At 40.2% G+C, this 26,664-nt stretch overlaps 2 protein-coding genes and 1 non-coding gene across 3 annotated transcripts; 2 read left to right on the forward strand and 1 right to left on the reverse strand.

The window, feature by feature from the left end:
* The first annotated feature begins 60 nt into the window (after positions 1–60).
* On the forward strand, positions 61–1,260 carry LOC110908853 (calcium uniporter protein 2, mitochondrial). Its single transcript, XM_022153850.2, has 2 exons — positions 61–651; positions 796–1,260. The coding sequence occupies exons 1-2, from the start codon at positions 124–126 to the stop codon at positions 1,219–1,221; spliced, it is 954 nt and encodes a 317-aa protein (XP_022009542.1). The 5' UTR covers positions 61–123; the 3' UTR covers positions 1,222–1,260.
* Positions 1,261–11,613: 10,353 nt separating this feature from the next.
* LOC110907041 lies at positions 11,614–13,861 on the reverse strand. Its single transcript, XM_022152073.1, has 2 exons — positions 13,665–13,861; positions 11,614–13,332 (listed from the first exon to the last, which is right to left on the reverse strand). Exon 2 carries the CDS (start codon positions 12,694–12,696, stop codon positions 11,614–11,616), a length of 1,083 nt encoding a protein of 360 aa, XP_022007765.1. The 5' UTR covers positions 12,697–13,332; positions 13,665–13,861.
* A 5,647-nt stretch (positions 13,862–19,508) lies between these two features.
* LOC118487824 lies at positions 19,509–19,614 on the forward strand. The gene has a single exon (XR_004882767.1). It is a non-coding gene; the product is annotated as a small nucleolar RNA R71 (small nucleolar RNA).
* Positions 19,615–26,664: the final 7,050 nt, after the last annotated feature.

The following is a 26,664-nucleotide window of genomic DNA, read 5'->3' on the forward strand; positions in this document are numbered from 1 at the left end:
CTTATCCTCTTTTACTAATTAAATAAGTTTAGTTACACCTATAAATAAGTGACAAACCTTCAATGTCTAAAACTTCCATGTACATAAAAGAATAAATTAAGCAGGAGAGCTTGTGCTTCATCCATGGCCTTCAAGCAAAATATATCACAAAAATTATTCAACATATTCAGTAACAAATTCTCGAATCAAACATTAAAGAGTTGCCGCATATCTTCATCTTCATCTGCAGTTCAATCCATGATTCCACAAAATCTTGACGCAGTAGCGCCTGATCCAAGAGTGAACTCGATCTTCCGGAGGCCACTTTACTTGTCTTCTACGATGACCATGCCTAAGATCCTTCGTCCCAGCGGTGAGAAGCTATTGGAGACGCTCAAGGAGATGGACATTGCCAGAAACCAAGCCCGACTCCAGACTGAGGGACGATTGACTACAACCGATGCTGAGAAGATCCTTAGAGCTTCGCAAATGGAGGCGTTGAAGTTGAAGCTGAGAATTAATCAGAAAAGTCATGTAGCATATGATGAGTTCATTCAGATATGTGTGGATGAATGTTCTAATCGCGATCAAGGGGTAGATCTAGCCAGAGTTCTTGATAATTCCGGTTCTGTCATCGTGCTAGGGAACATCGTTTTCCTGAAGCCTGAACAGGTCATTAGTTCTAGCATTGTTATCATCATTTGATTTATTATTCAACAAGTTCTTTATTTTTCGTTAAAAGAGTGAATGTTACTCTACTTCTACTCATTCATTATACTAACTTTTAATTTCTCTAATGACCTTTTGTTACCGTAGGTAGTGAAAGCGATCAACAAGTTGATGGCTGGAGACGATCTTCCAACGAAGGAATTGAACGAAATGGAGCATTGGAAGTCAGAGATCGACGACAAGGCAGCTAAGATGGTCCGGCGGGAGCTTTGGGGTGGACTAGGGTACCTGGTATTGCAAACAGCCGCGTTCATGAGGTTAACATTTTGGGAACTATCATGGGATGTCATGGAACCGATATGCTTCTATGTGACATCACTATATTTCATGATAGGATATGCATATTTCATAAGAACATCAAGAGAACCTTCTTTCGAATCGGTTTTTCAGAGCAGGTTTCGTGCAAAGCAGATGAAGATGATGAAAATGGAAGGGTTTGATGTTAAAAGATATACCGAGTTGATGAAAGCTTGTCGGTCTCATGATAAGTCATGGCGGATGGAAGGTTTATAGTGGGAGGGTTGATTAATGGATCTTTAATTTGATCATGAATGGACTTCTTTTGAGTTTCTAAAACACAATTATGTTTTTAAGTGAATGATTTTGTTCAAACATAAAAAGGATTAAGGTAAATCGAAAGAGAGAAAATATCTATACGAACTCTAAACTAAAAAAGTTTTTGTGGAAACATATAAAGGATTAAGGTAAATCAAAAGAAAGAAAATATCTATACAAACAAAGAAAGAAAATATCTATACAAACTCTAAACTACAAAGTTTGTTCAACAAATATTACTAGTTAAACACGTGGTTCGACCTTCTTACAGGCAAAAAGTCAAAAAGCTCATCTTTTAGGTTTGTTGATTTAGATCATTAATTGTGGAACCATTTCCGATGAGTTGAGTTTTCTGAAGTTAATGTTTTTTATTTTTTTAAAAAATATACTTTATTAAGACCATAGGGTGTGGTTTGGGTACTCCCTTTGAGAACTATCCGTCACATCACATGGGGTGGAGGACCATCCCTTTAGGGACTACCTTAGGGTGTGGAGGATAGTCCTAAATCTGAAAATGGTGCCCCACATTAAAACAAAAACAATTTAAATCTATCTTTCTATGGTGGCCAAGCCAATCAAACACCTCTTCCAACGGATGAAATCCGACGATTGCGACGCGACGGGGGAGGGGGCGGTGTGCGACAAAGGGGACGAGCCGAGACCCGGGGGGAGGGGGGACCCCCACACCCCATGGTCTAACACATCCCTGACTCAAACATACAAGATGTCAAAAAATATACAAACCTCTTACTTGAGTTCACCTAACACATCTTGCAGACTCCAGTTTCTAAGTTAAAGCTTTTTATTTTTTTAAATAAACTAAACTTTATTAACACATGCAAGACGCAAAAATTACAAACATATATAGAGATGATTTACAAAAATTCTCTCATCTAATGTTTTTAAAGAAAGACCTATTCTTAAGCCAAACATAACCATTAGATTTGACTTTTCCTAACACATTTTGCAGGCTATATATATTTTTTTTATTTTGAAACATAGCCTGATTTCTCCCTATCCAAATACACCAAATAATGATTTAAGTTAAACCATGAATAATCTTCTTCGCTTTCTTTCCCATCTGTAAATAATCGTGCATTTCCATTAAATCTTTTACCGTAAGGACGAACATAAGAGGGATTTTACACCAAGAGCTAAAACTCAACCAAACTCTATTTGAGAAGATGCATATCGTGAATAAATGCTCTATCGTCTTCTCAAGCTCTTCGCACATCAAGCATAGGACCGATGGGATGTTCACGTTTCTCCTCCTCAAATTCACTCGGGTGGCTAATCTCTCTGAACTAGCCCTCCAAGCCATAATGTAACATTTTAGCGGCACCCGCTTGCACCACTTAAAATCTATGCCAGTTCTGCCTCCTTTATCGACTTCCATCACTTTTTTGACTGCTTTAACCGAAAACATTCTGGTGTCGTCTCCCGTCCATTTCCATTCTTCCATACCATTAGACAACCGCACCTCCGCTAAAGAATCCTAACACTTCTGCCATTCTAGCCATTTTATCTCTCTGGGTCTCTTTGCCACTGCCATGCACCTCAGAACATCCTCTCTTCCCTATAGACCCTATCCACCACTTTACACGTCTTATCCAACTCCAGATTAAAAAGATGGGGTCATCTATCTTTGATTCGAAAATATCCCAACTAAATATAAATCCAAAATCTAATATCCCTCCCATTCCTTACGATGAAACTTTGTAAGCTCTTCCCATTTAATTTCAATTTCATTTTAGCAATATTATTACAGCAACCTGTAATAGATTCATTATAGGGCAAAAAACTCGATCATCTTCTTTTATAATGATATGCCTCCACCACTTTTGTTGGTGCACTACATCTGTCGACTTCGTCTTGGATCGAGTCTTACATTGAATGGTATAGATTAGGGCGCATTTTTCGAGAAAACTGGAGAGTGTTTTGTGTTTAGTGATGATTTTGCTCTTAGGGACATGAGGTTTCGCTCATATGGTCTTAGTGATGAGGTTTCGCTTATGTGGTAATGTACGTATGAGCGAAACCAGAACACTATAAATAGGTGTTCTATGAGCGAAATCAGTAGTTGTTGCCTTGTATTCCATACCGAAGTGCTGCCGGTGTGAAGATCGAGCTGTAATCGTTGTCAAATCAATACAAATAGTAGATTAAGTGAAGAATTAGCTGTTTCTACCTCCGTTTCTTGTTATTCTGCACCTGAAACGAAGTATAACTCCTCTGATCGACTCATTCGGGTCAAGACCTCGATCCTACAAGTGGTATCAGAGCTCAGGAGGAGGAGTTCTGCAGAGATTAGCTGGAATTCATCGAGATTTCTTACTTCTACACCTTCTTTCATCATTTCAGAAAGTTTTACCGGTTAAAATTTATTCAAAATTTCACAGATTGTGCGTAATTGGACATAGACAAATCCCTGAAAGTTTCACACTGAAACTCGAACTAAAAATGGACCAAATTACCTACGGACTAGATTTCGCTCATACGGACATTAAGAAAGGGTTTCGCTCATTTGTACACCTAACTTCGCTTTTGTGAACAATCAAAACCCTGATTTCGCTCCTGTGTCACCAAAATTGAGAGATTTCGCTTTTGAGTACATCAGGTTTCGCTCCAATGTCACATTAAGCAGTAATTTCGCTCCAAGTGCATATACGGATTTCGCTCTTGTGAACAATATAAGTGATTTCGCTTTTGTGATCACCCAATTTCGCTCATAAGGACATTCAAAACCCTAATTTCGCTTTTAAGGACTTCTGGGATTTCGCTCATTGTGCATAAACACCTGATTTCGCTTATTTGTCACTGTTTTAGAAAAACACGTTAAGTCATCATGGATACTGAGTTCTACAATGCATTTGCAACACCGTCTGGTCTAGCTGCTATTGCTCAAGCCATGAGTTTAGAAAACGAGACGGGAACCACCCAAAAGCCCCCAAAACTGATGAGTATTGAAGAATACTACGGGTGGAAAGATAGATTCGAGAACTGGGTTCAGGCAAACCATCTTAGATCATGGGAATGCATTATGAAGAAATATGTGTTACCTCGAACAGATTTACAGGTTCTTAAAGAGTTATCAGAATTTACGGATCAGGAACGGGTCATGTACAAAGCCGAAAAGATGATGATCAGTTTATTGCAACAAGCGATTAAAGAAGATATTTTCATTCTGCTTCAGCACGACAAAACTGCAAAGTCGATCTGGGATGCACTTAAAGTCAAATTTGAGGGTAGTGAGAATATGATTAAAAGCAAGAAGGCGCTGCTAAAGAAAGAGTTTGATTTGTTCAGTAGCTTACCGGGAGAGGATACAAAGAAGCTGATAGAACGCTACTGCCACCTAGTGCGATCAATGTCGGTGTTGAGTAATACTAAAGATCGCGAGGAGTGGGTGGACAAGCTTGCCGATGCGTTGCCGCAGAAAGAATGGGGAACGTATTTGATGATTCTGAAGAATACGGGTGTTTATGATGGGTTAACTATCTCTCAGTTCATTGAAAAGATCGAGAGCCAGGATTTGGAACAACAGAAGATCGCCAGGATGAACAGTCCTAGTGGTCAACAGGACGTAAAGATGTACTATAAAGGTAGTATTCCGGTTCCAGAAGCTGAGAGAAGTCCGAAAATCCAGACTGCGTTTAGTGCTGGGGATTCTACAGAAAAGGTTGATCAGAGTTCTAACAAAAGCAGCAGTGGATTCTCATCATTTCCAAGTGTCAATCCTATAGAGTCAAATACAAGATTTCAGTCTCAAGGCACAAAGACAGGAAATGGTTACGTGATTCAGTGCAACATCGCTCTAAATCTTCCAGAAGGTCAAAGTTTTTCTAAGGAAACTGCAAAAGACCACATGGCTTTACTTGGTTCCGTGTTACTATCTTATGAGGGTCTTGTTGCTGGTCGGATCGGGAATCCTATGCTCACAAAGGAGGATTACGATCAAATAGACGCCGAAGAGATGGAACTAATGGATATCAAATGGTGTCTTGCTAGTGTTCTTAGGCGTGCTGAAAAGTTCAAGACTATTACCGGGAGAAATGACTTTCTCGATGCTCATGTATCTACTTTAGGTTTTGAAAAATCTAAAGTTACTTGTTTTTGATGCAGGGAGAAAGGCCATTTCAAGCGAGAGTGCAAGAACAGGGAAGCTAGTGGTGCTCAGAATCCGTTTGGAAAAGATGATTACTACCGGAAAGCCATTTATCAACAGGTTGGTCAACAGCAAGATTCACAGACGGCTCATGGTAGAAACATTGAGGATTCTAAGAGAGCGTGTTTGGTAGACTTCAACTGGAACAACTACATATCAACTGAAAGCAAAGCATGTTTAGTCGATCAAGAAGATGAGAGACTACCTGAAGGCTTCAGCTGGGATATGTTTGTTGATGAAAAGGGAGAGTACAAAGCTTTCATCGCTAAGATTGTGAGAGAACCAGACATGTTTGCCACCTGGATGAAGTCTATTGGAGAGACGGTGAAAAGTGTGGAGGAACAGTCTGTTGCATCTAATGAAAGCTCAAAAAGTGCTGATGAAAGTTCACAGAGTTCGAATGAGAGTGTACAGAATGATGTTACTTCAGAAAAAGAAGTTGTATTTGATCAAACACCGTCAGATTCTGGTTTATCAGATGCTGATTCTGAAAAATCTGTACAGTTTGATCAGTCACCAGTTGATAGTAGCAGTGATGATGAGGAAGAGAAACATATCAATATTGCTAAATCTCATCTATCTCCTGAAAGTTTTCATTTCTATTTTGCCGATCGCATGGAGAAACTGAAGGAGAAACGAGCTGCTAAAGAACAACAACAAAAGAAATCTAAAGATGTTGTTCAGAATGAAAAAGTTGAAAGTGTTGCTGAGGAGATGGTTGAAACTGAGCAAGTAAAGGTAGAAGAAAAGGTGATTGAAGAAGAAAAAGTGATAGAAATGGTGAAGACAATCGAAGTTGAAAAGATTGTTGAAGTTGTAAAGCCTTGCGAGAAGTGTTTGGAAGCTTGCAAGGAATGTGCAGCAAAAGATGAGATAATAGCTGAATATGAGAAGAAGAAGGAGCAGTTACTGTTCAACCTCAACTATGTGAAAGAATCTTATGATGTCTTGAACAAAACAGTAACTGGTCTCCAAAAGACAAATTCAGAAAGAGAACAAGCACTAACGATGATGAATGCAGTCATGATGACAAAGCAGAAAGCTATAAACTTCTACATCGAAGAGAGTGCCAAGTGGAAGCAAGAGTTGGAGACAGAAAAGATCGAGAATGAGAGGATCAGACGATTATTACAAAGTTATTCTAGTTCTAATTATCTTATTGACCGAATTTACCCAACTGTTGCAGGTATGGAAGCTTTTCAAGACGAGAAGCCTAAGAAAAAGAAAGATAGTGGTAAGAAACTGACTGTTAGTTATAACAAGTGTCCGCCTCCGATTTGGGAAGGATATTCACCTAGAAAACCAAACGAGGAGCAACTTGAAAAAGCAGTCAATATAAAGCTAAAAACCGACACAACTGATGAATTACCAGAAAACATTGATGTTACGTTCACCTCGTCTGACACTGATCATGAGTCTGAGTTAATCAAAAAGGTGGTCGATCAGGTGTTGGATACTGATGAGGATGAGTCAAAGTTAGAGTCTGGAGGGTCAAATTCGTCAGTCAACAGTCCAAAGTCGTCGGTTAAACGGTTTTATAGTAAAGAATTTTTGTTATCAAAAGCAAATTTGGATGATGAAACATTTGAAGTCGCATACACTTTAAATGATTTGGACAAATTATACTCTGACAAAGAGTTTCCAATAAGAAGTGTTCGTTTTGATATGATCAAAAAGGTTTTCAAAATGACAGAAATTAATATTTCTGAAATAAAAGATTTAAATCTTACTGGAAAACCTAAAAAGTACACTTCAAGAGTTCAACAATGTCTAAACAAGAAAAAGGGTTACAATTCTGGTTCGGGTTCTCAAAAGAAACCAAACCAAAATCGTAGCTACAAAAAGAAAGCACTTGGTTTTATTCCACCAGAAAATCATAAAAATGTGAAAAATTCTAAAACAAAAACAAAATTTGTTTCAGGTGGAAGTGCTGAGGAGGAACAGAAGAAACCGTTTTGGAGACTGTCAAACCAGGAGTTTCTTGCTGAAAAGAAGAAGAATGGAATTGATGTGTCATATCCAAGAGAAACTCGAGTCTGTTACAGATGCAATGAAGTTGGTCACATTGCATGGAACTGTCAGAAAAACGCCAAAACAAAACAGGGAGTTTCTCAGAAATTGAAAGAAAAGGTTGTTAATGTTGAACCACCCACTGAAAAACTTAAAGTTTTTGAAAACTCAATTTATGAGGTTGGTGAGTGTTCGAAAAAGAAGTTTTATAAAAAGAAAGAAAAAGACAATCAAGTGTGGGTTGTTAAACGGGCTAATGAGAAAGTCGGCGACGAATCTGCTTCCACAAAGCCAGAAGAGCCACAAGGTGAGGTGAAAATTTCAGTGAATGATGATGAGTTTCCATCAATGAAATTTGAAGAGGTTAAACAAAAGATTGGGAAGGTTGATATCTCGAATCAGTTTTATAATGAAAAAACAAAGTTTGATGTCGAGAAAACATTCAATGGAAGTGTAAAGAAAATTTTTGGGAAAATGTTGAATGGGAAAGCAAAGGGGGTTAAAGATTTTTATGCAACTAAAAAGGCAACATACAACCCTACTGTGGAAGAGTTGAAAGCCATCAAGTCTGAAAAGACTTGGATGGAAGTTTGTTTCCCTTGAAGTCTTAGGACTATGCCGGAGATCCCAAGTTTATATCGTGGATCAGGAATCGGCATCATTCATGTTTAATGAGTTTGTATGAAAATGATTGATAGTGTTCAAATGTTACAGGTTGAATGACTACGCCGGAGCTTCCAGTTGGTAAGTGTGAAGCAGGAATCGGCATTTTGAGCTTACATTTGGTAAAATGGTTTATGTAGACGTAATATTCCTACAACTAGTATTGTGTGTATTTTTATAAGTGGTACAGAGGTTGCTGAACTACAAATGGTAAATCAGGGACATTAAGTTGTACTTGATTTACTACATATGAGATTGATAACAAGATGATGAACCATATCCCCATACTTAACAACTGGTAAACTTACAAGTCGTAAAAACAAACTCATTTTCTGGAAAAATCATTTTGATTAAAACAAACTTAAGTGTTTTGAAATCTAAATGAGAAAATGGTTTGTTGAAAGGGGGAGTTCGAATTGTTTATGCCTTAGTGGATGGCGAATTGATGCAATTCGATGTCAGTTGTCAAGTTTCTGTATAGTTTGTTTTTATTTTTTTCAAGTGGGTTAAGAGCTTAGTTTGTTTTCAAATTTCCGTTAATGTGTTTGCATTTTAGGGGGAGTAGAAAATTTTCAGAAAATCCAAAAACATTAGAAAATTTGAAAAAGACAAAAACATGTTAAAATCAAAAATGAGTTTTGTTGAGAAAGGAGGAAATGATAATACATCAGTGGACTGTCATAACATGCTAAAGTTTTGAAAAGATAAAATGTGATAAACAATCTCACTGAGGATATGCCAGTAGGTTTTTACACACTTAGTAAATTGTGACGAGATATAAACATAAAAATTTCAAACTTGTTTGTTCTGTGGGTTAACAACTTCTTGGATATATAGGTAACCCCTGAAATCTTGTTTGAAAGGTCCCTTATTCTGAGATACTAGGTCTTTATGCTCAGTGATATCTGGGGTATTATCCCGGGACTTCTGCTGAATGGAAGTTCTGACCTAGTCCCCGGATAATGCTTTCTGCAAAAGCTTGAAACATAGCTTCACCCTCAGCAAGCTGATGAAACAATAAAATTGATAGTCGCTGCTGTTGAAATTGACGTGATGTCGTGGGTCACGCAAATTTAATCCCTAAACAACTGTAGTTAGCGGTAGTAGGGTATCGAACTCAGGGAGTATGTGGAAAATGTGTTGATTGTGTAGCTTTGTATTTATACTAAAATTAAGCTAACTTGCAGAAAATTAAAATTCAAGATTGTGGATTGTTGTTTTGGAAAACTAAATTAAGAACTAATTCAAATCAAAGTAGGTTGTAAACAATTAGGAGAGAACAGTGATCACCCTAGGATTCAGTTTCTTCGAACAGTTGTGTGCAATTTCACTAGAAAGAGTTACATAGACATAACTCGTGTATGTGTGATTGAAGTGATAAAAGGGAACAAAGTACTCGGATTAGATAATGCGAGGTTGTTTCCCGATGACCTATTAACCAATAACCAACCCTAACCCTTCCCGTGATATCTCGGTTGCCAACGGCACCAAGAACGTACGATCGAGACTAGAAATTGTAATATGGATTAACACGCTACAATCAATCAAACATACACCATGACATTCAAGCAACGCAAGATATCATTCTAGAAATGCAGAAATTTAACACACAAAAGTCTTAGAAACATTCACCTAGGATGATCACCGAAGAGTTTAGCCGGACATGGCTCGGTGAATCATCATCAACCTCAATCTAATGTTCATAAAGATTAAAAACACAAACCGAATGTTTAGAAATGTTCACAAACCAAGCAAGTACTCCAAATTCGCTCCCAAAGTCTCCAAGAACCGTCAATGATGAGATAATACCAAAAGACACCCCAAAAACGACTATATTGTGGCAGTTACACATTTCACGTTCAGGTTCCACCGTAAATTACGGCTCCACCGTAATTTACGGTGGCCATCAAAGTGTTACGGTGAGATGAGTCTGATTTACGGTGCAACAGAATTGAGAAAATGGGTCACCGTAAATTACGGTGATACCGTAATTTACGGTACCAAGCAGCCTTCACTTCTTTGTTTTGTCTTGTGTTCTTCTCTCGACCCGTTTTCACCAAAGCATCCATAAGCTGCCTTTTTATCCATCGCTTATCTCCTAATTTGTACCTGAAACATAAGCATCGTAGTTATCTAATTCAAGATAATTACACGGCTAAATGGAGGATTATTTCATGTTTTATCACACTTAAGGGTTGTCCAAAGGACCACCCGTCACATCCCCACACTTACCCGTTGCTTGTCCCAAGCAACTCATCAATATAGTTTCAAGACAAGTGATCAAATCAGCCAAACAAATCATGCAATTTCTTTACCAACCCCCTTTTTAATGCCCCAAGCAATACACCCCTCACAATTTCTCTCCTCTCGGCTACAAGTGGAAACTAGCAAAGATAAGCTAGACACACACTAGGCAAACGGGTGGTTGCGCAATCATAAGCTTGTACCTGAATCAACTATACTCCTATAACGGGTCAAACATGAATGCAAATCAAAGGGGCTTAAAGGTTGTAACGTGGCTAGGTGTATGGGTAGGAAATGGAATATATATGAGTAGCGAAAATTCAACCCGGTCTTTTTATTACAACTACCAAAACAACTAACAAAGACATACTACTATATACAAGACAATGAAACCTTCTTTTTTTTTTCTTTTTCTTTTCTTTCTCATTTTTTTTTTCATTGTTTTTTTTTTTTTTTTTTTTTTTTTTTTTTTTCAATCATAATACATTAACCATAACTATTTCAAACTCATAAACTACTAATTATATCACTAATGCTATAAGACCGGGTCAAATTTGGGTACATTTTCAAGTAAGTAGCTAGGGGAAACAAATGATAGGCTTTAGGCACAAAATTGGGCAACTAAATGACCAAACCCCCACCCCTCTCACTACCATGCTCATATATATAATTTATGAGGTCCAACCCCCCAAATCCCACACTCACTCACACAACCGACGAGGCTACCTAATGCCCTTATCCTTTCTACATTCATGTCTAACAAGGATTCAAATTGCATTCAAGCACAAGTTCTAACGCACCCCCACCCGTAGCCACTCTCATTAAAGATTATTTATATACATGTGTGGCTACAACTCTCACCAAGAATGAAAAGGGTAATAAGGGTTGCCGGTGCATTGACTTGGGGATAAATTAGGGCGACAAGATTTCATATTGTTTTGCTCGGCTTAAAATTTTTCAAAAATCTTCGAAAAATTCCCCCCATCCCCACACTTGGGATACATTGTCCCCAATGTATGGCTTTGGGAGGATTTGATCACATCCTCAATCAACATCCGCAAAAAGCTTTTATCTCAAACCCCAAATTTCTTTTTGTATTTTTTTTCTTTTTATATTTTTTTTTATGTTTTTTCATTTTTGAACACAACACCACCAACCAACCAAACCCAACAATCAATCATATGATCAATCACCACCCATCCTCCCACCATAATCAACATAAACCAACAAATATATACAAACTATACAAGAGAGAAAATACCACCTGATCAATAATAACCCGGTCCTGGGGGCCCAAAGATAGACGACATCATATCGCTCCATTCTCCAAACCCGAACGAGCCGCTACTGCTTCCCTCTTGTTGTTGTGGTCCCTCTTGCCGTCTTGGATCAAGCCACTGAGAATGGTGGAGTTGTGGAGTCGGATACGAAACGCTGCCATCATACGGTGGCAATGAGGCATAATCCACATGTTGTGGATCCTCAACCACCGGCCTTCCGGCATGCCAATCCGCATGCATCCGCCTCATCTGATCATCGTGATATCGGTTATTCATTTCCACCTCCTGCGAATATGCGTGGGTCCGGTGCCATGATTCATTGCGGTCGAAGCTATGTTTAAGTGCCCGCTCAATACTAGCGCTATTCCGCGTGCCTTGATCAAATAACGACCTCTCCGAACCCGACCAAGTATCAAAGATGGCCGCCGGCGGGCGTTGGCTCTCGATCACCTCCTGCATTGAACCACTATAAGCCCACCCCGGCTCATATGGTTGCTGCGCATAGTCGTAAAATGTGCCACCATGACCACCATGAAAAGCCCCAAAACCAACATTTGCACCACCCGTTGGCTCGTCTGCGTAATCATCATCCCCACTCGGAATTAACTCTTCATCGCTTTCAGGTTCATCCGGTTCTCCCGGTAACAACTCCCTTGCACCTAATTTCAACGCCCTCCACCGTTGACCCTCCGATTTCAGCTTGTGATAACGTTCAGACGAAGTGTACGTCCAAACGTTTCCCAACCTATCCAAAGTAAAAGGCAAGTGCCTTTTCGTTAAACCGCGGTCTTCAGATGTGAGTGCCTTCTGCTGTTTCATTAAGCCCGTTATGATGCGGCAGTACGGGACAATGTCTCTCCCGTATTTGTTCCGGCATATCCACAAATGGTGCATGATCAGGTAGCGGATTGGAAACCGTGGGGACCCGTGCATCAATGAGTACAGAACAGGTATCTCTGGAAACCTCACCTGTTCTTTATCCCCTCTCCTTGGGATGACATTAAGTAAACAGATCGTATGCAAGAGCTTGGCTTCTATTTTCAGATTTTTTTCGGTATAACACGCCACCATACCTACCGGGCAAAAACAAATCAGCCAACATACTGTTCCATGTCACGTGCTTCTCAGGTTTGAGCAATAAATCATCAAGCGTGGGAATCATGTACTCCCTAGTTGGAAGGCTATCATATTTTCCCAACTTCTTCAACGTATCGAATGACATTTCAACTGGTACCCCATGTACCGTCCCAACCAACTTCATTTGTGATGGCCTGTGGAAGTTGTGACATTTAAGCGTTGCCATCCACTCCTGAATCTCAGTCAAAAACAAATTGCTCTTATCCTTATCCCAACACTTGAGTGCTCCTTCCCAACCCAAAGCACGGAACTTGTCATACACCCCGAACTGGCCCAACTGAGGCTCATCAACATCTCTTTCACAGATGAATGCGGCCGCTTTATTCTTTAACTTGTTCATGCAATCGTTATACAAAGTTGGCTGCCAAATTTCGGGTTGGTCATCCAATGACCCCGAATTCCATACCGGTTTATCTCTTGGGTCTAACTGCATCTCTTCTTCTTCCTCGCTTTCGCTTTCACTAACCCTACCAAGATATTGCCTCTTCTTCGATGGCTGCTCCTTCTCCTTGCCTTTGCCTCTTGACGAGGATGAACTTGAACCCGGCTTTTCCTTTGTCTTTGCCATTCCTACACACATGAAGAAACAACAAAATAACACAAAAATTAACATTCTCTTCACAAATCATCCCCACACTTGCTTGTTGCTATGGTTGTAGATGTTAGTGAACCCAAAATGTATCAAGGATTTTTCAAAAATTGGGCATGGTGTCTCTACAATGTAGAACATCCCAAAAGTTCACTACTTTAACCATAATTCCTACATCTACAACCGTCAACCATGTTCAATAACAATTCCATACTCATATCCTAGCAACAAGCAAGTGGGCAAGAACATATAAACTAAATCACCTTGTTTTTCACAATGCATCTCCATAATAGAGTAAAATAAGTGTTCATACCTTGTTTCAAGATGAGAGGATGCTTGTGAAACTAAAAATCCCAAAACCCCCAAATTATCTCAACCTAGGGTTTCAAACTTCGACCCCAAAACCGCGTTTTCTCTGGAATTCCTCCTCACAATCACGAAGCTTGTGAAAAATTAGTCGATTTAGACCAAAACCCCACTTGATTTGGGCGAGTATTGAAGATTTGATGAAGAGAAGAAAGTGGAAGAAGAACTATGGAGTTTGTGGGTTCTTTGGAGAAGAAGAGGTGGAAAAGTGAAGAATGAATGAGTGGTTGGGGTTTAATCACGTGACAAGCTTGTTTATTTTCGGTTTTTTTTTTTTTTTTTTTTTTTTTTATATATACACGGAACTGAACCGACGGAGACCAATTTGCTGCGTACCGTAATTTACGGTCTCACCGTAAATTACGGTGAGACCTGGATGTCAAAAATACACCGTAATTCAGGCTATTTACACCGTAAACCTCACCCAATTTTTTCACCACCGTAAATTACGGCATTACCGTAATTTACGGTAAACTCTGGGCTTCAATTTTCACCGTAAAACAGGAGGTTTACACCATAAAACTCCAAAACTTTTTAATCACCACCGTAAATTACGGCTCCACCGTAATTTACGGTGGACACTGGGCATCTCCACTTTGGCAAAACTTTGAAGTTTATGTGACTAATTTTTTAGATTTTTAAAATTTTTCGATTTTTTTATGTTTTTTATTTTTTTTTTTTTTTTTTTTATTATTTCAAAAACTTGGAAAATCACCCCACCCCCTCAAAAATCCCGTGTTGTCCTCAACACGATGTAAGAACAATTCGCGACCCGAACTTCCCCACACTTGTTTCGAACACGGACTTCGAGGAACTATGGCAATTATGCAACTATACAAACAAAACAAAACAAAACTACTATGTACACTATCACCAAACCTGGGCCTCTTACGATTGTTCCTCCTCAACCGGGCGTAGGATGTAGCCCGCTTTGTCAAGCTCCAAGTTGTTGATGTCATTGCCATCCAAATACGGCTTTAACCGGTGACCGTTCACCGTTTGTTGTTTCAATGTTCGCTCGTCTTGAATGTCAACATCTCCGAACCTTCCCACTCGTCGGACAACATAAGGGCCCATCCACTTGCTCTTGAGTTTCCCCGCGAACATTTTCAACCTTGAATTGTATAACCACACTTTTTGACCCACTTCAAAGTTCTTCTTCTTTATCTTCGCATCATGAACCTTTTTCAGTTTGTCTTTGTATGCGGATGCACACTCATACGCTTGGTCCCTTATCTCTTCAATTTCATTCAGTTGAAGCTTCCTCGCCCGACCCGCTTCATCATAGTCCGCATTCACTGTTTTAATTGCCCAATATGCCCTATGTGCCAACTCCATAGGCAAATGACATCCTTTCCCGTAAACCATTCGATACGGAGTGGTATCAAGTGGGGTTTTGAAAGCCGTGCGATATGCCCACAATGCATCATCAAGCTTGCTTGACCAATCTTTCCTATCCGTTCTAACCGTTTTCATTAGAATTTCTTTGATTTGCCGGTTAGATACCTCCACTTGACCACTCGTTTGTGGGTGGTACGGTGTAGCCACACGATGATTCACACTATATCTCTTCAACAACTTTCCAAAATTGAAATTTTTGAAATGTGAACCACCATCACTTATTATCACCCGAGGTACACCGAAACGAGAAAAAATGTTGGATTGCACAAACTTACATACAACGGAATGATCGTTGGTCCTTGTGGCAATAGCTTCAATCCATTTCGACACATAATCAACCGCAACCAATATGTATAAAAACCCATTTGAGTTTGGGAAAGGACCCATGAAGTCTATTCCCCAAACATCAAATACCTCCACTACCAAAATTGGTTGCAACGGCATTTCATCACGTTTCGAAATGCTTCCCATTCTTTGACAATTGATGCAATTTCGGGCATACTCACGAGCATCCTTGAAAATCGTGGGCCAATAAAACCCACTCGATAACACCCGATAGCCTGTTTTATTCCCACTAAAATGGCCCCCACATGCGGATGAATGAGCATGGGTCAATATCTCTAAAACTTCAGTTTCGGGAACACATCTTCTTATCACTTGATCAGCCCCGATTTTGAACAAGTCGGGTTCGTCCCATATATATTGCTTCACTTGACTAGAAAACTGTTGTCGTCTCTTCTTAGTCCAATGATTTGGAATCGCACCCTTGGCCAAATAGTTAACATAATGAGCATACCAAGGGGCCACATAAGTAGAAACGGCCAACAATTGTTCATCGGGGAACCGTTCATTGATTTCACTTGCATCATCTACACCTTCCAACGGGATTCGGGACAAATGATCCGCGACAACATTCTCACATCCCTTCTTGTCTCGGATCTCTAGATCAAATTCTTGCAACAATAAAACCCACCGAATCAAACGCGGCTTCGCATCCTTTTTCTCCATTAAATACCGCACCGCACTATGATCGGAATAAACTACTACCTTGCTTCCCCAAATATACGAGCGAAACTTATCCAAAGCGTACACCACCGCTAGTAACTCCTTCTCGGTTGTGGTGTAGTTAAGTTGCGCTTCGGATAAAGTTTTGCTTGCATAATAGATAACCACCGGCTTCTTGTCAACCCGTTGACCCAAAACTGCACCAATAGTGGTATCGCTGGCATCACACATTATCTCGAATGGCTTTGACCAGTCAGGTGGTTGCAAAATGGGCGCCTTGACCAAATGTTCCTTCAAAACAGTAAACGCTTGCATACATTCATTAGTAAAGTCAAACGGGACATCTTTTAATAACAAATTACATAAGGGTTTGGTAATAACACTAAAACCCTTGATGAAACGTCGATAAAAACCCGCATGTCCTAAAAATGACCGTACACCCTTAACATTTTTAGGAGGTGGCAATGATGAAATTACCCGTATCTTTGCCTTATCCACCTCCATCCCCCTTTCCGAAATCACATGTCCCAACACAATGCCCTCTTGCACCATGAAGTGACTTTTCTCCCAACTTAGCACCAAATTTTTCTCAACGCACCTTTTTAAAACTTTTTGCAATTCGTTGAGACAAGCATCAAAAGTGGTGCCAAAAATGGAAAAATCATCCATGAACACTTCGAGCGACTCTCCAACCATGTCCGAGAAAATACTCATCATACATCGTTGAAAAGTTGCCGGAGCATTACACAACCCAAACGGCATTCGCCTAAAGGCAAAGGTGCCATATGGGCATGTGAAGGTGGTCTTGTGTTGGTCATCCGGGTGTATAGCAATTTGATTATAACCCGAATACCCATCTAAGAAGCAATAATATTTTTGACCCGACAATTTTTCAATAATTTGGTCAATAAAAGGTAGCGGGAAATGGTCCTTAGAAGTGGCGGCATTCAGTTTTCTGTAGTCAATACACACCCGCCATCCGGTAACCGGTCGGGTGGCAATTTGTTCACCACTTTCGTCCTTGACTACTTGAATGCCGGCCTTCTTAGGCACCACTTGGGTGGGACTCACCCAAGCACTATCCGAAATCGGATAGATGATTCCCGCATCCAACCATTTAATTACCTCTTTTTTTACTACCTCCCTTAGGTTCGGGTTCAACCGCCTTTGAGCTTCTCGTGTTGGTTTGGCATCTTCGGTTGTGATAATCTTGTGCATGACGATGGATGGACTAATTCCTTTAAGATCGGCAATCGTCCATCCAATAGCACCCTTGTTCGCTTTTAACACCTCCATCAAGGCTTGCTCTTGTGCCACTTCCAAATTAGAGGCAATAATGACCGGCAAAGTGTCATTATCCCCTAAAAATACATACTTCAAGTGGCCCGGCAAGTCCTTAAGCTCTAACTTTGGTGGTTCCTCCAATGATGGTTTTGTACCCGAATCGATTTCCACCGGTAGACCCTCGAATTGATGAGTCCATGGTGGTCTACCTTCTTTCATCGCCATCACATCTTGTGCCTCCTCTTCAACCCGTAGTGCATAAGCATGTACCTGTTCAGAAAAATCACACAGGCAAATATCCAAACCATCCTCCTCATACTCATGCGGGTTGCATCCATCTACTATGTCTGCCATAAAACACTCATCAACACCATTAGCATTAGAATTGTTAGTGAAAACATTCAAACGCATTTTTCGATTTCCGAATGCCATATCAACCGTACCAAATCTACAGTCGATAATAGCATGTGCGGTGCTTAAAAATGGCCGACCCAAAATTATGTTCTGTTGTTGTTTAGGGTCCGCCGATGAGTAGTCCAAAACCAAAAAGTCCACCGGGTAGTAAAACTCATCAATTTTAACAATAACATTTTGAACCATACCCCGGGGCAACTTATGAGACAAATCGGCCAAAACAACCGTTGTCTCTACCCTTGCTAATGGACCAAAGTCATATTGGTCGTATAATCCCCCCGGTAAAATGCTAACTCCGGCTCCGAGATCTAGCAACGCCTTAGCCATTTGAAAATTACCAACTTGTACATTAATCAATGGCGTGCCCGGATCTTGGAGCTTAGGAGGAAGCTCCCCATTCAACACCGCACTCACTTGCCCGGTCAAATCTACCCGCTTAGGCACTTTTTTCTTGTTTTGCCTCTTTTGTGTGCATAATTCTTTTAAAAATTTTGCATAAGCGGGAACTTGTTTTATTGCATCAAGAAGTGAGAGATTTATTTTAACTTGTTTGAACACATCCCACATTTCCTCTTTTTGAGGACCCCTTGACACAATAACATTTTTCTTCCCCGGGTCAAGTAAAGCCGATGGGAATGGAACTTGACTCGGCTCACCCTCTATTTTTTCATTCTTTTCATTTTTACTTTTTTCACTTTCACCCAACCCCGTTTTTTTAATAGTTGTTTCTTTTGGTTTAACCGGTGCAAGTTCATCATCACTTTCCATTCCCGTGATGTCCTCAACCACCCCCTCGACCAATTCGGGTGACAAATTGGCCTTAAACTCTTTCCCACTTCTTAACACACTAACATGGTTAATATTAACATTACCTCGTGACGAACCGTGTGAAGGGTTTACCTTTGTGTCGCTTGGAAGTTGACCCTTACCTTTCTTTAGTTCCGCCACATCGGTTGCTAATTGCCCCATTTGAGTCGTTAGTGACTGGATGCTTTTATCGCGAACCTCATCTTTTTGCATCCGCACTTCATCAAGTTGATTCCGCTTTTGCATTTCCAATTGCATGCTTTTAAGCATCTCCATCACCTCGTTTCCACCCGAAGATCCCCTTTGCTCTTGACCCGTTTGGTATTGTTTTTGATACCCTTGGTTATTTCCGCCCCGGTACCCACCTTGGTTATTATAAGATGGCCGTGAACCAAAATTACCTTGGCTACCTTGAAAATTTGGGTTCGCTTGATTTGACGGGTTCCCATATCTAAAGTTCGGGTGATTCCTCAACCCGGGGTGGTAGGTATTAGAATTCATGTTGTTGTAGTTCCTACCACCTCCTCCTTGGCCTTGACCTTGGATCGCATGAACTTCCTCATATTGCCCTTCCAACATCCCTTGGCAATTTTCAGCCGCGTGACCTATTTCATTACACAAAGCACACACATCATAAATTTGGTTAGTACTTTGAACATTACCTTCATCTATGGCATGCACTTGTGGTCGGTTAGTTGTTGGTCGAGCTCTCCTCGAAGCTTGGGCTTTCCTTTTTGATGTAGTTGCCATACTCTCCAAAAACTCCCAATCTTCATTCTCATAATTGGTTCCAAACGTCCCTCCGGTGATAGACATTAAATCCCGTGCATCTTCGGCGCTTAACCCCTCATGAAAAGCGTTCATTAACTCCCATAACTCAATCCCATGATGAGGGCAGTTTTTAATCATCATGTTAAAACGCTCAAACGCCTCATGGAACATCTCACCGTGTTGTTGTTGAAAGCTTCTCAACCCCTTCCGCGCATCATTGGTCTTTTGGGCGGTGTAGAATTCATCCAAAAAGGTTTGTTGCATCTCCCCCCATGTATATATTGATGCCGAAGGCAAAGTGTAGAACCACTTCTTTGCCTTATCCTCCAAAGAAAACTGAAATAAGACTAACTTGACTTCATCGGCCGAAAAACCTTGACTCCCAAAAGTATTGCAAATTGAGTCATAGGCCTCTAGATGGAAATACGGCTCCTCCGTTGCTAACCCTTTATACTTCGGTAAACTTTGCAACGAGTTTGTTCTTACTTCAAAAGTTCTCCCTTGGTTGTTGTGAGGGATAACCACCGGTGAGGGGTTTTGAGTAATGATTGGCCTGAAGTGTGCCTCTATTCCCCTTGCTTGTTCTCTAAGATGTCTTCGTGGCACACCATACCTACCTCTCGGAATAATCGGCCCATTCGGTCTTGGTACTTGCCCTTGTGGTGCGATCGGTTGTTGAAACTGTTGTGGTCGCATCGGTGGGCGCTGAGGTGGTCTTTGAAATGGTTGTTGGTGTACATGTTGTGGCCGGACCTGTTGCAATGGAATCGGTTGTGGCATTGGTGGCCCTTGTGGTCTTGGCCGAATATGTTGTGGTATAAGTTGTTGATGTTGCATTCCACCAACACTCGCCATCCCTTGAGATTGACTGTGAACATACCCAAAATCCCCTTGATCACCATAATCTCCATAACCATACCCATCATCTTCATACCCCTCAAAGTCTTCAAATCCTTCATCATAATCACCCCCTTGCATTCCCGAGGTTTGCCCAAATGGAATGTTTGAATACTGAAAACCCGATTGCTGTGGTCTAAAGGATGGGGTAGTATGCACAATAGTTGAATTGGGTGCAATTGTGAAGGTAGATGATGATTGACCCGTAGTTGGGGGAAAGAAGTGAGATAATGGTGGGATTGTGGTGGATGGATCATACGTGATGGCAGGCTCATTTTGAGTGGTGATTGGTTGAGTGGAATTGGTTGGTGTAAATCCAGCGGTGGTATTAGGTAATGTAGTGTTTGGTGATGGTTGGGTGGAAGTAGGTATAAAAGATGAGGTTGTTTGACTGGTTGTAAGTGGAATCTGAGAATCAGCCATGATGTTTCTCGGTGTAATGGGTGAAGTAGGTGAACCAATAATTTTGTTTTCTCGAACTAAAACTCGGTTTTGTCGTAGCGTTCTTTCAATTTCCGGATCAAACGATAGCGGTGATGACCTGTGAGAGCCTCTAGTATGCATACACCTCAAGTACCTGCACACTAAACACAACCAGCGTAAACCCGAAAATAACAAACAAAACTATGAAATTAACACACGTTGCGCACTACTCCCCGGCAACGGCGCCAAAATTTGACGTGATGTCGTGGGTCACGCAAATTTAATCCCTAAACAACTGTAGTTAGCGGTAGTAGGGTATCGAACTCAGGGAGTATGTGGAAAATGTGTTGATTGTGTAGCTTTGTATTTATACTAAAATTAAGCTAACTTGCAGAAAATTAAAATTCAAGATTGTGGATTGTTGTTTTGGAAAACTAAATTAAGAACTAATTCAAATCAAAGTAGGTTGTAAACAATTAGGAGAGAACAGTGATCACCCTAGGATTCAGTTTCTTCGAACAGTTGTGTGCAATTTCACTAGAAAGAGTTACATAGACATAACTCGTGTATGTGTGATTGAAGTGATAAAAGGGAACAAAGTACTCGGATTAGATAATGCGAGGTTGTTTCCCGATGACCTATTAACCAATAACCAACCCTAACCCTTCCCGTGATATCTCGGTTGCCAACGGCACCAAGAACGTACGATCGAGACTAGAAATTGTAATATGGATTAACACGCTACAATCAATCAAACATACACCATGACATTCAAGCAACGCAAGATATCATTCTAGAAATGCAGAAATTTAACACACAAAAGTCTTAGAAACATTCACCTAGGATGATCACCGAAGAGTTTAGCCGGACATGGCTCGGTGAATCATCATCAACCTCAATCTAATGTTCATAAAGATTAAAAACACAAACCGAATGTTTAGAAATGTTCACAAACCAAGCAAGTACTCCAAATTCGCTCCCAAAGTCTCCAAGAACCGTCAATGATGAGATAATACCAAAAGACACCCCAAAAACGACTATATTGTGGCAGTTACACATTTCACGTTCAGGTTCCACCGTAAATTACGGCTCCACCGTAATTTACGGTGGCCATCAAAGTGTTACGGTGAGATGAGTCTGATTTACGGTGCAACAGAATTGAGAAAATGGGTCACCGTAAATTACGGTGATACCGTAATTTACGGTACCAAGCAGCCTTCACTTCTTTGTTTTGTCTTGTGTTCTTCTCTCGACCCGTTTTCACCAAAGCATCCATAAGCTGCCTTTTTATCCATCGCTTATCTCCTAATTTGTACCTGAAACATAAGCATCGTAGTTATCTAATTCAAGATAATTACACGGCTAAATGGAGGATTATTTCATGTTTTATCACACTTAAGGGTTGTCCAAAGGACCACCCGTCAGAAATCAAAAAGATCCTCTAAAGGGGACACACTGTAAAGTCGAAGCCGTCATCTCTTTGCGTATACGGAAGTATCGACCTGAGCTCTCACGCCCTCGCATCAAACCCCTGAACAAATATCATCTGTGGTATACTCACCTGTAAGACTGAATATTGGGATCTGGATGCGGGAGTATATTCAAGTAGTAGGACACACGGATAAGTTCACGTCATTAAAACATTAACATCGTATCTCGGATCAATTGAACTTTGTGTGAAAATTTAAGTGGACAAACATACTGACAATCTAGGTGAATTGTTCAGAACTTAGTATGTAATCAGCTTAACGGTGATAGTGACATGTCTCAAAAACTGCTATGATCCTCTTACACGAACTCACAAAAATATTGTCTGTAAATATTTCATTTCTGCATCTTTTTAATTCTGCAAGTGGTGTCATTTACTTTCTTTCATAAAAATCCAAAAAGATTTTGTGTGTGTTTTAGCATAAACTTTTGAAAAAGTCAAAAAGATTTTCGACAACTGATGTTGGAAAGCTGATTTTCAAAATTCCGAGTGCTAAAAATGATGACATTGTTGTGAGGGGGAGTGTGTTTTGAGTGTCAAAATATGTTTTCTAAATCAACAAGTGGTTCATCATGTGTGTGTGAACTGAGAGAGAGTGATTGTTGGTGCATATGTTTTGAGAGGGAGTCGTCTGATTATTTCAGAGAGTTGATGCATTCGTTTATACTTAAATTGTTAAAATCTTACTTCTGGGTTAAGAATGTGCAGGTTTAGCCAAGTTTCGATCCTGGAAATTGAAGACTCTGTAGTTTGAGCCAGGTTTCGATTCTGAGGACAAAGTGGAAGCCAGACAATGATCCTGAAACAGATGTTGCTGAAGAACAAAGAAATGCCAGCAAATCGAGAGGGGGAGCCTGACGATATTCAAGCAGATATTGTTAAAGGAGAGTCTATTGATGAAGATAGAGAGAGAGAAAATCCCAGAGACTGATCAAGAATGAAGATGTGAAGACACAGCATTGTCGTGACTCGATAGTCGACTCGTCAACATCTGAGGGGGAGTCTGTTGGTGCACTACATTTGTCGACTTCGTCTTGGATCGAGTCTTACATTGAATGGTATAGATTAGGGCGCATTTTTCGAGAAAATTGGAGAGTGTTTTGTGTTTAGTAATGATTTCACTCTTAGGGACATGAGGTTTCGCTCATATGGTCTTAGTGAGGAGGTTTCGCTTATTTGGACAGGTTAGGGTTTCGCTTATGTGGTAATGTACGTATGAGCGAAATCAGAACACTGTAAATAGGTGTTCTATGAGCGAATTCAGTAGTTGTTGCCTTGTATTCCATACCGAAGTGCTGCCGGTGTGAAGATCGAGCTGTAATCGTTGTCAAATCAATACAAATAGTAGAGTAAGTGAAGAATCAGCTGTTTCTACCTCCGTTTCTTGTTATTCCGCACTTGAAACGAAGTATAACTCCCCTGATCGACTCATTCGGGTCAAGACCTCGATCCTACAACTTTCCTCCAAATGCTTTGGTTCTCCACCTTGACTTTCCACGCCTACTTAGCCAACAAAGCTTCATTCACATTTTAAGGCAGTTTATACCCAACCCCCCCACCTTTGTTTTATGAAGCGTTACCCAATCTAAAGCCACCGATTGGATTTTGTGCAAATAGTTGTGTCGCAGCCCCCGACCCCTGCCTGGAAGCGGGCGGCTGCGAGACGCACACAGAGCCGGTGGTATCGCTGTTTATTAATTTTGGCAGCAGAATTTATACATTAGGACCGTAGTTAGGAAATAGTATCAGAGTTTAAAACACCAAACTTTTTATATATCATAAATACATGGGGTGAAACCCATGTTTCCATTACAATACATTTATAGGGATAAACCCAATTTTATTAAAAACATAATCTCCTTTTTATTTAGGTAACTTTTATAGCCACTTTTCTAAGCCTTCAGTGCTCTCCAGCTGGCTTCTATTAGCTTCACATTTAGTTACCTGAAACGCGTTTTAAAAAGATTTTATCTGCAAGAAATACTGGCGAGTGCATCCCAGCTTAATCAAAACAAGTTTTATAGCTTTACAGCATTGAGAGCAATTACAATGTTTATATCTACCCAATTACTCAGTCAGTACTTGTCAATCGACGGATCTGTGACTATGGTCATAACAAACATTGGATACCCGTGCCCAATTGTGAAGGTTATCAAGTACTGTATACAAACCCCATAACACTGGCAGCAATTGTAGATTACAAAAACTCAATCACTGTAATTATAACTGATAACATTTTGGGATTTGTAAAACTTTTGAAATAATGGCATCACAAAGGGTGACAAAAAGAGAATGTACTCACTTTGTTGATTTAGGTGATACTATTGTAGCTTCCTGGTGATTCTCCTGGTTATTATCTATTAAAATTAAACAATGCACACGTGTTAGTAAGATAACCCAAATCACATTAGCCATACATCATGAGACAGAACTCAAACGAACTAAGTCTGGCAGAGCCTTAACATGCGTTACGGAGCCTTAGATCAATCGGGTAGGGTAACAAATACGTGATCGGGGGTTATAATACTTACAACGAGGCAGAGCTTCGCTTTTTGGGGGGTATTATTCCAGAGTATTAAAGCACTAGAGATTTGAGAGAGAAAAAGAAAATGAACAGTTTGAAGAATGAGGCTGAAGCCTCCTTATATAGCCTGATCGAGAGGCGGCGCGCGCCCCGCGACGCCCACCCCTCTCTCCTTCGCTGCCCGCGAGCTAGGCTGGCTAGGGCCTGGCCTTGGTGAGTCAACTCACTAGGCTCAACACGCAGGTGGACACGTGGCGCAAGGCGGTGTCGCTTGGTGTTACTCCATCGCGGCCCGCGACTCGCAAGCTCAAGGGGGTCGCGCCCCTCGAGAAGGTATATTATTTGTTTTTATTATTAATATAAATGTTATTTAGGACCGTTAACGAGTACACAGGGTATATTTAGGGCGTTAGGGGTGTTTTAGGAGGGTTGTTATAAGTTGTTTCCAACCCACAAAAAATTTCTCATTATTGCTTTTAATGTGTCAATAATACCAATTGGAACTTTGTAAAGAGAAAAAAAGTATATCGAGAGACTTTCCAAAACCGCCTTAATCAAAGTAAGTCTGCCATCAATCTAAAGAGTTTTAGCTTTCCATGAGGATAATCGTTTATCAAAAGTTTCAATAATTTGTTTCCAATTGTTAAGCCTATTCATATTAGCACCCACTATAATCTCCAAATAAGTGAAAGGAATTTCTTCTCTGTTACACCCCAGAACATTCACCATAGATGTTACCTTCAAATATCCCACCCAATCACGTATAGGTTTGACTTGAAAAGATTAATTTGATCTGTAGGATTGATTGCGGACCCAAAATGAGTCGATCAGAGGTGTTCTACTCAAAATGAAAGGCGGAAACAGACATGATGAGTTAGATTCAGCAAGATATCACTTTAAACTGTCTTGTATATTGATTTTGAGGCAATTACAGATCTAAAGACACTTCGACAGCGCTCCGCCGTCGGAAAACAATCTCCTAATTCCGTATGAAATGAAACGAAATCAAACCTATATATAGACATCTAATTTCGTATGAAACATGCTCACATGGAATTATTATACATGCGGAATTAATACTCATGCGAAATACCTAATTCCGTACGGAATTACTCGAGCAACTTCATGCGAAATTAGAAGCATCTCTTGATTTCTTGATCTTCGTGCCATGTGAAATGCAAGACTCGATACAAGACGAAGTCGACAGATGTATGCACCAACAGTCTCCCCTTAGATGTTGACGAGTCTTAAGTGTCGAGTCTTCAATGTCTTCAGTTTTTATCAGTCTGACTGCTCTTTGAAGAATCAGCACCAACACACTCCCCTCGAACAAAAACTTCTACTTGGATGTCTTCAGACTCCCCCTATCGATTTGCTGGGATCGTAGCCTGGCTTTCACAGGATCAGGATCATGACCTGGCTCTATACTCAGATGCAGAGTCCTCAGATATCGGAACCTGGCTCTCTAACACTCATCTTCAGAAACCATACAGTCCTGCACATCCTCTACCCAAACAATAAATTTCAAAAATTTAACATTTGACAAATTTTTACATATTCAGACTCCCTTTCAACCTTATCCAGAATGATTTTTCAATGTTAATCACTAATGACCCACTTGTAAGAAATTTTCAAACATTCTTAGATTAATCCAACTCCCTCTAAAATTTATCATCATGTTTAGCACTCGGAATTTCGAAAATCAACTATTCAACATCAGCTGTCGAAAATCTTTTTGGATTTTTCAAAAATTTATGCTAAAACACACTGAAAATCTTTTTGGATTTTTGAATAAAATGAAATGCAGTAAAGAAATATTTACAGACAATCTTTTTGTGAGTTTGTGTAAGAGGATCATATCAGATTATGAGACAAATCACCAACACCGTTAAGCTTTAAACATTTTAAGTTCTAAACAATTCACCTAGATTG

The sequence above is a fragment of the Helianthus annuus genome, chromosome 15 (genome assembly GCF_002127325.2).
Source record: "Helianthus annuus cultivar XRQ/B chromosome 15, HanXRQr2.0-SUNRISE, whole genome shotgun sequence".
Taxonomy (NCBI): Eukaryota; Viridiplantae; Streptophyta; class Magnoliopsida; order Asterales; family Asteraceae; genus Helianthus; species Helianthus annuus.

Excerpts from the sequence above, each read along its gene's own strand:
- LOC110907041 (XM_022152073.1), bottom strand. The coding sequence starts at position 12,696 with ATGGTGGCGTGTTATACCGAAAAAAATCTGAAAATAGAAGCCAAGCTC.
- LOC110908853 (XM_022153850.2), top strand. The coding sequence starts at position 124 with ATGGCCTTCAAGCAAAATATATCACAAAAATTATTCAACATATTCAGT. Across the intron at positions 652-795 it reads TTTTCCTGAAGCCTGAACAG|GTAGTGAAAGCGATCAACAA; the intron begins GTCATTAGTTCT and ends TTGTTACCGTAG.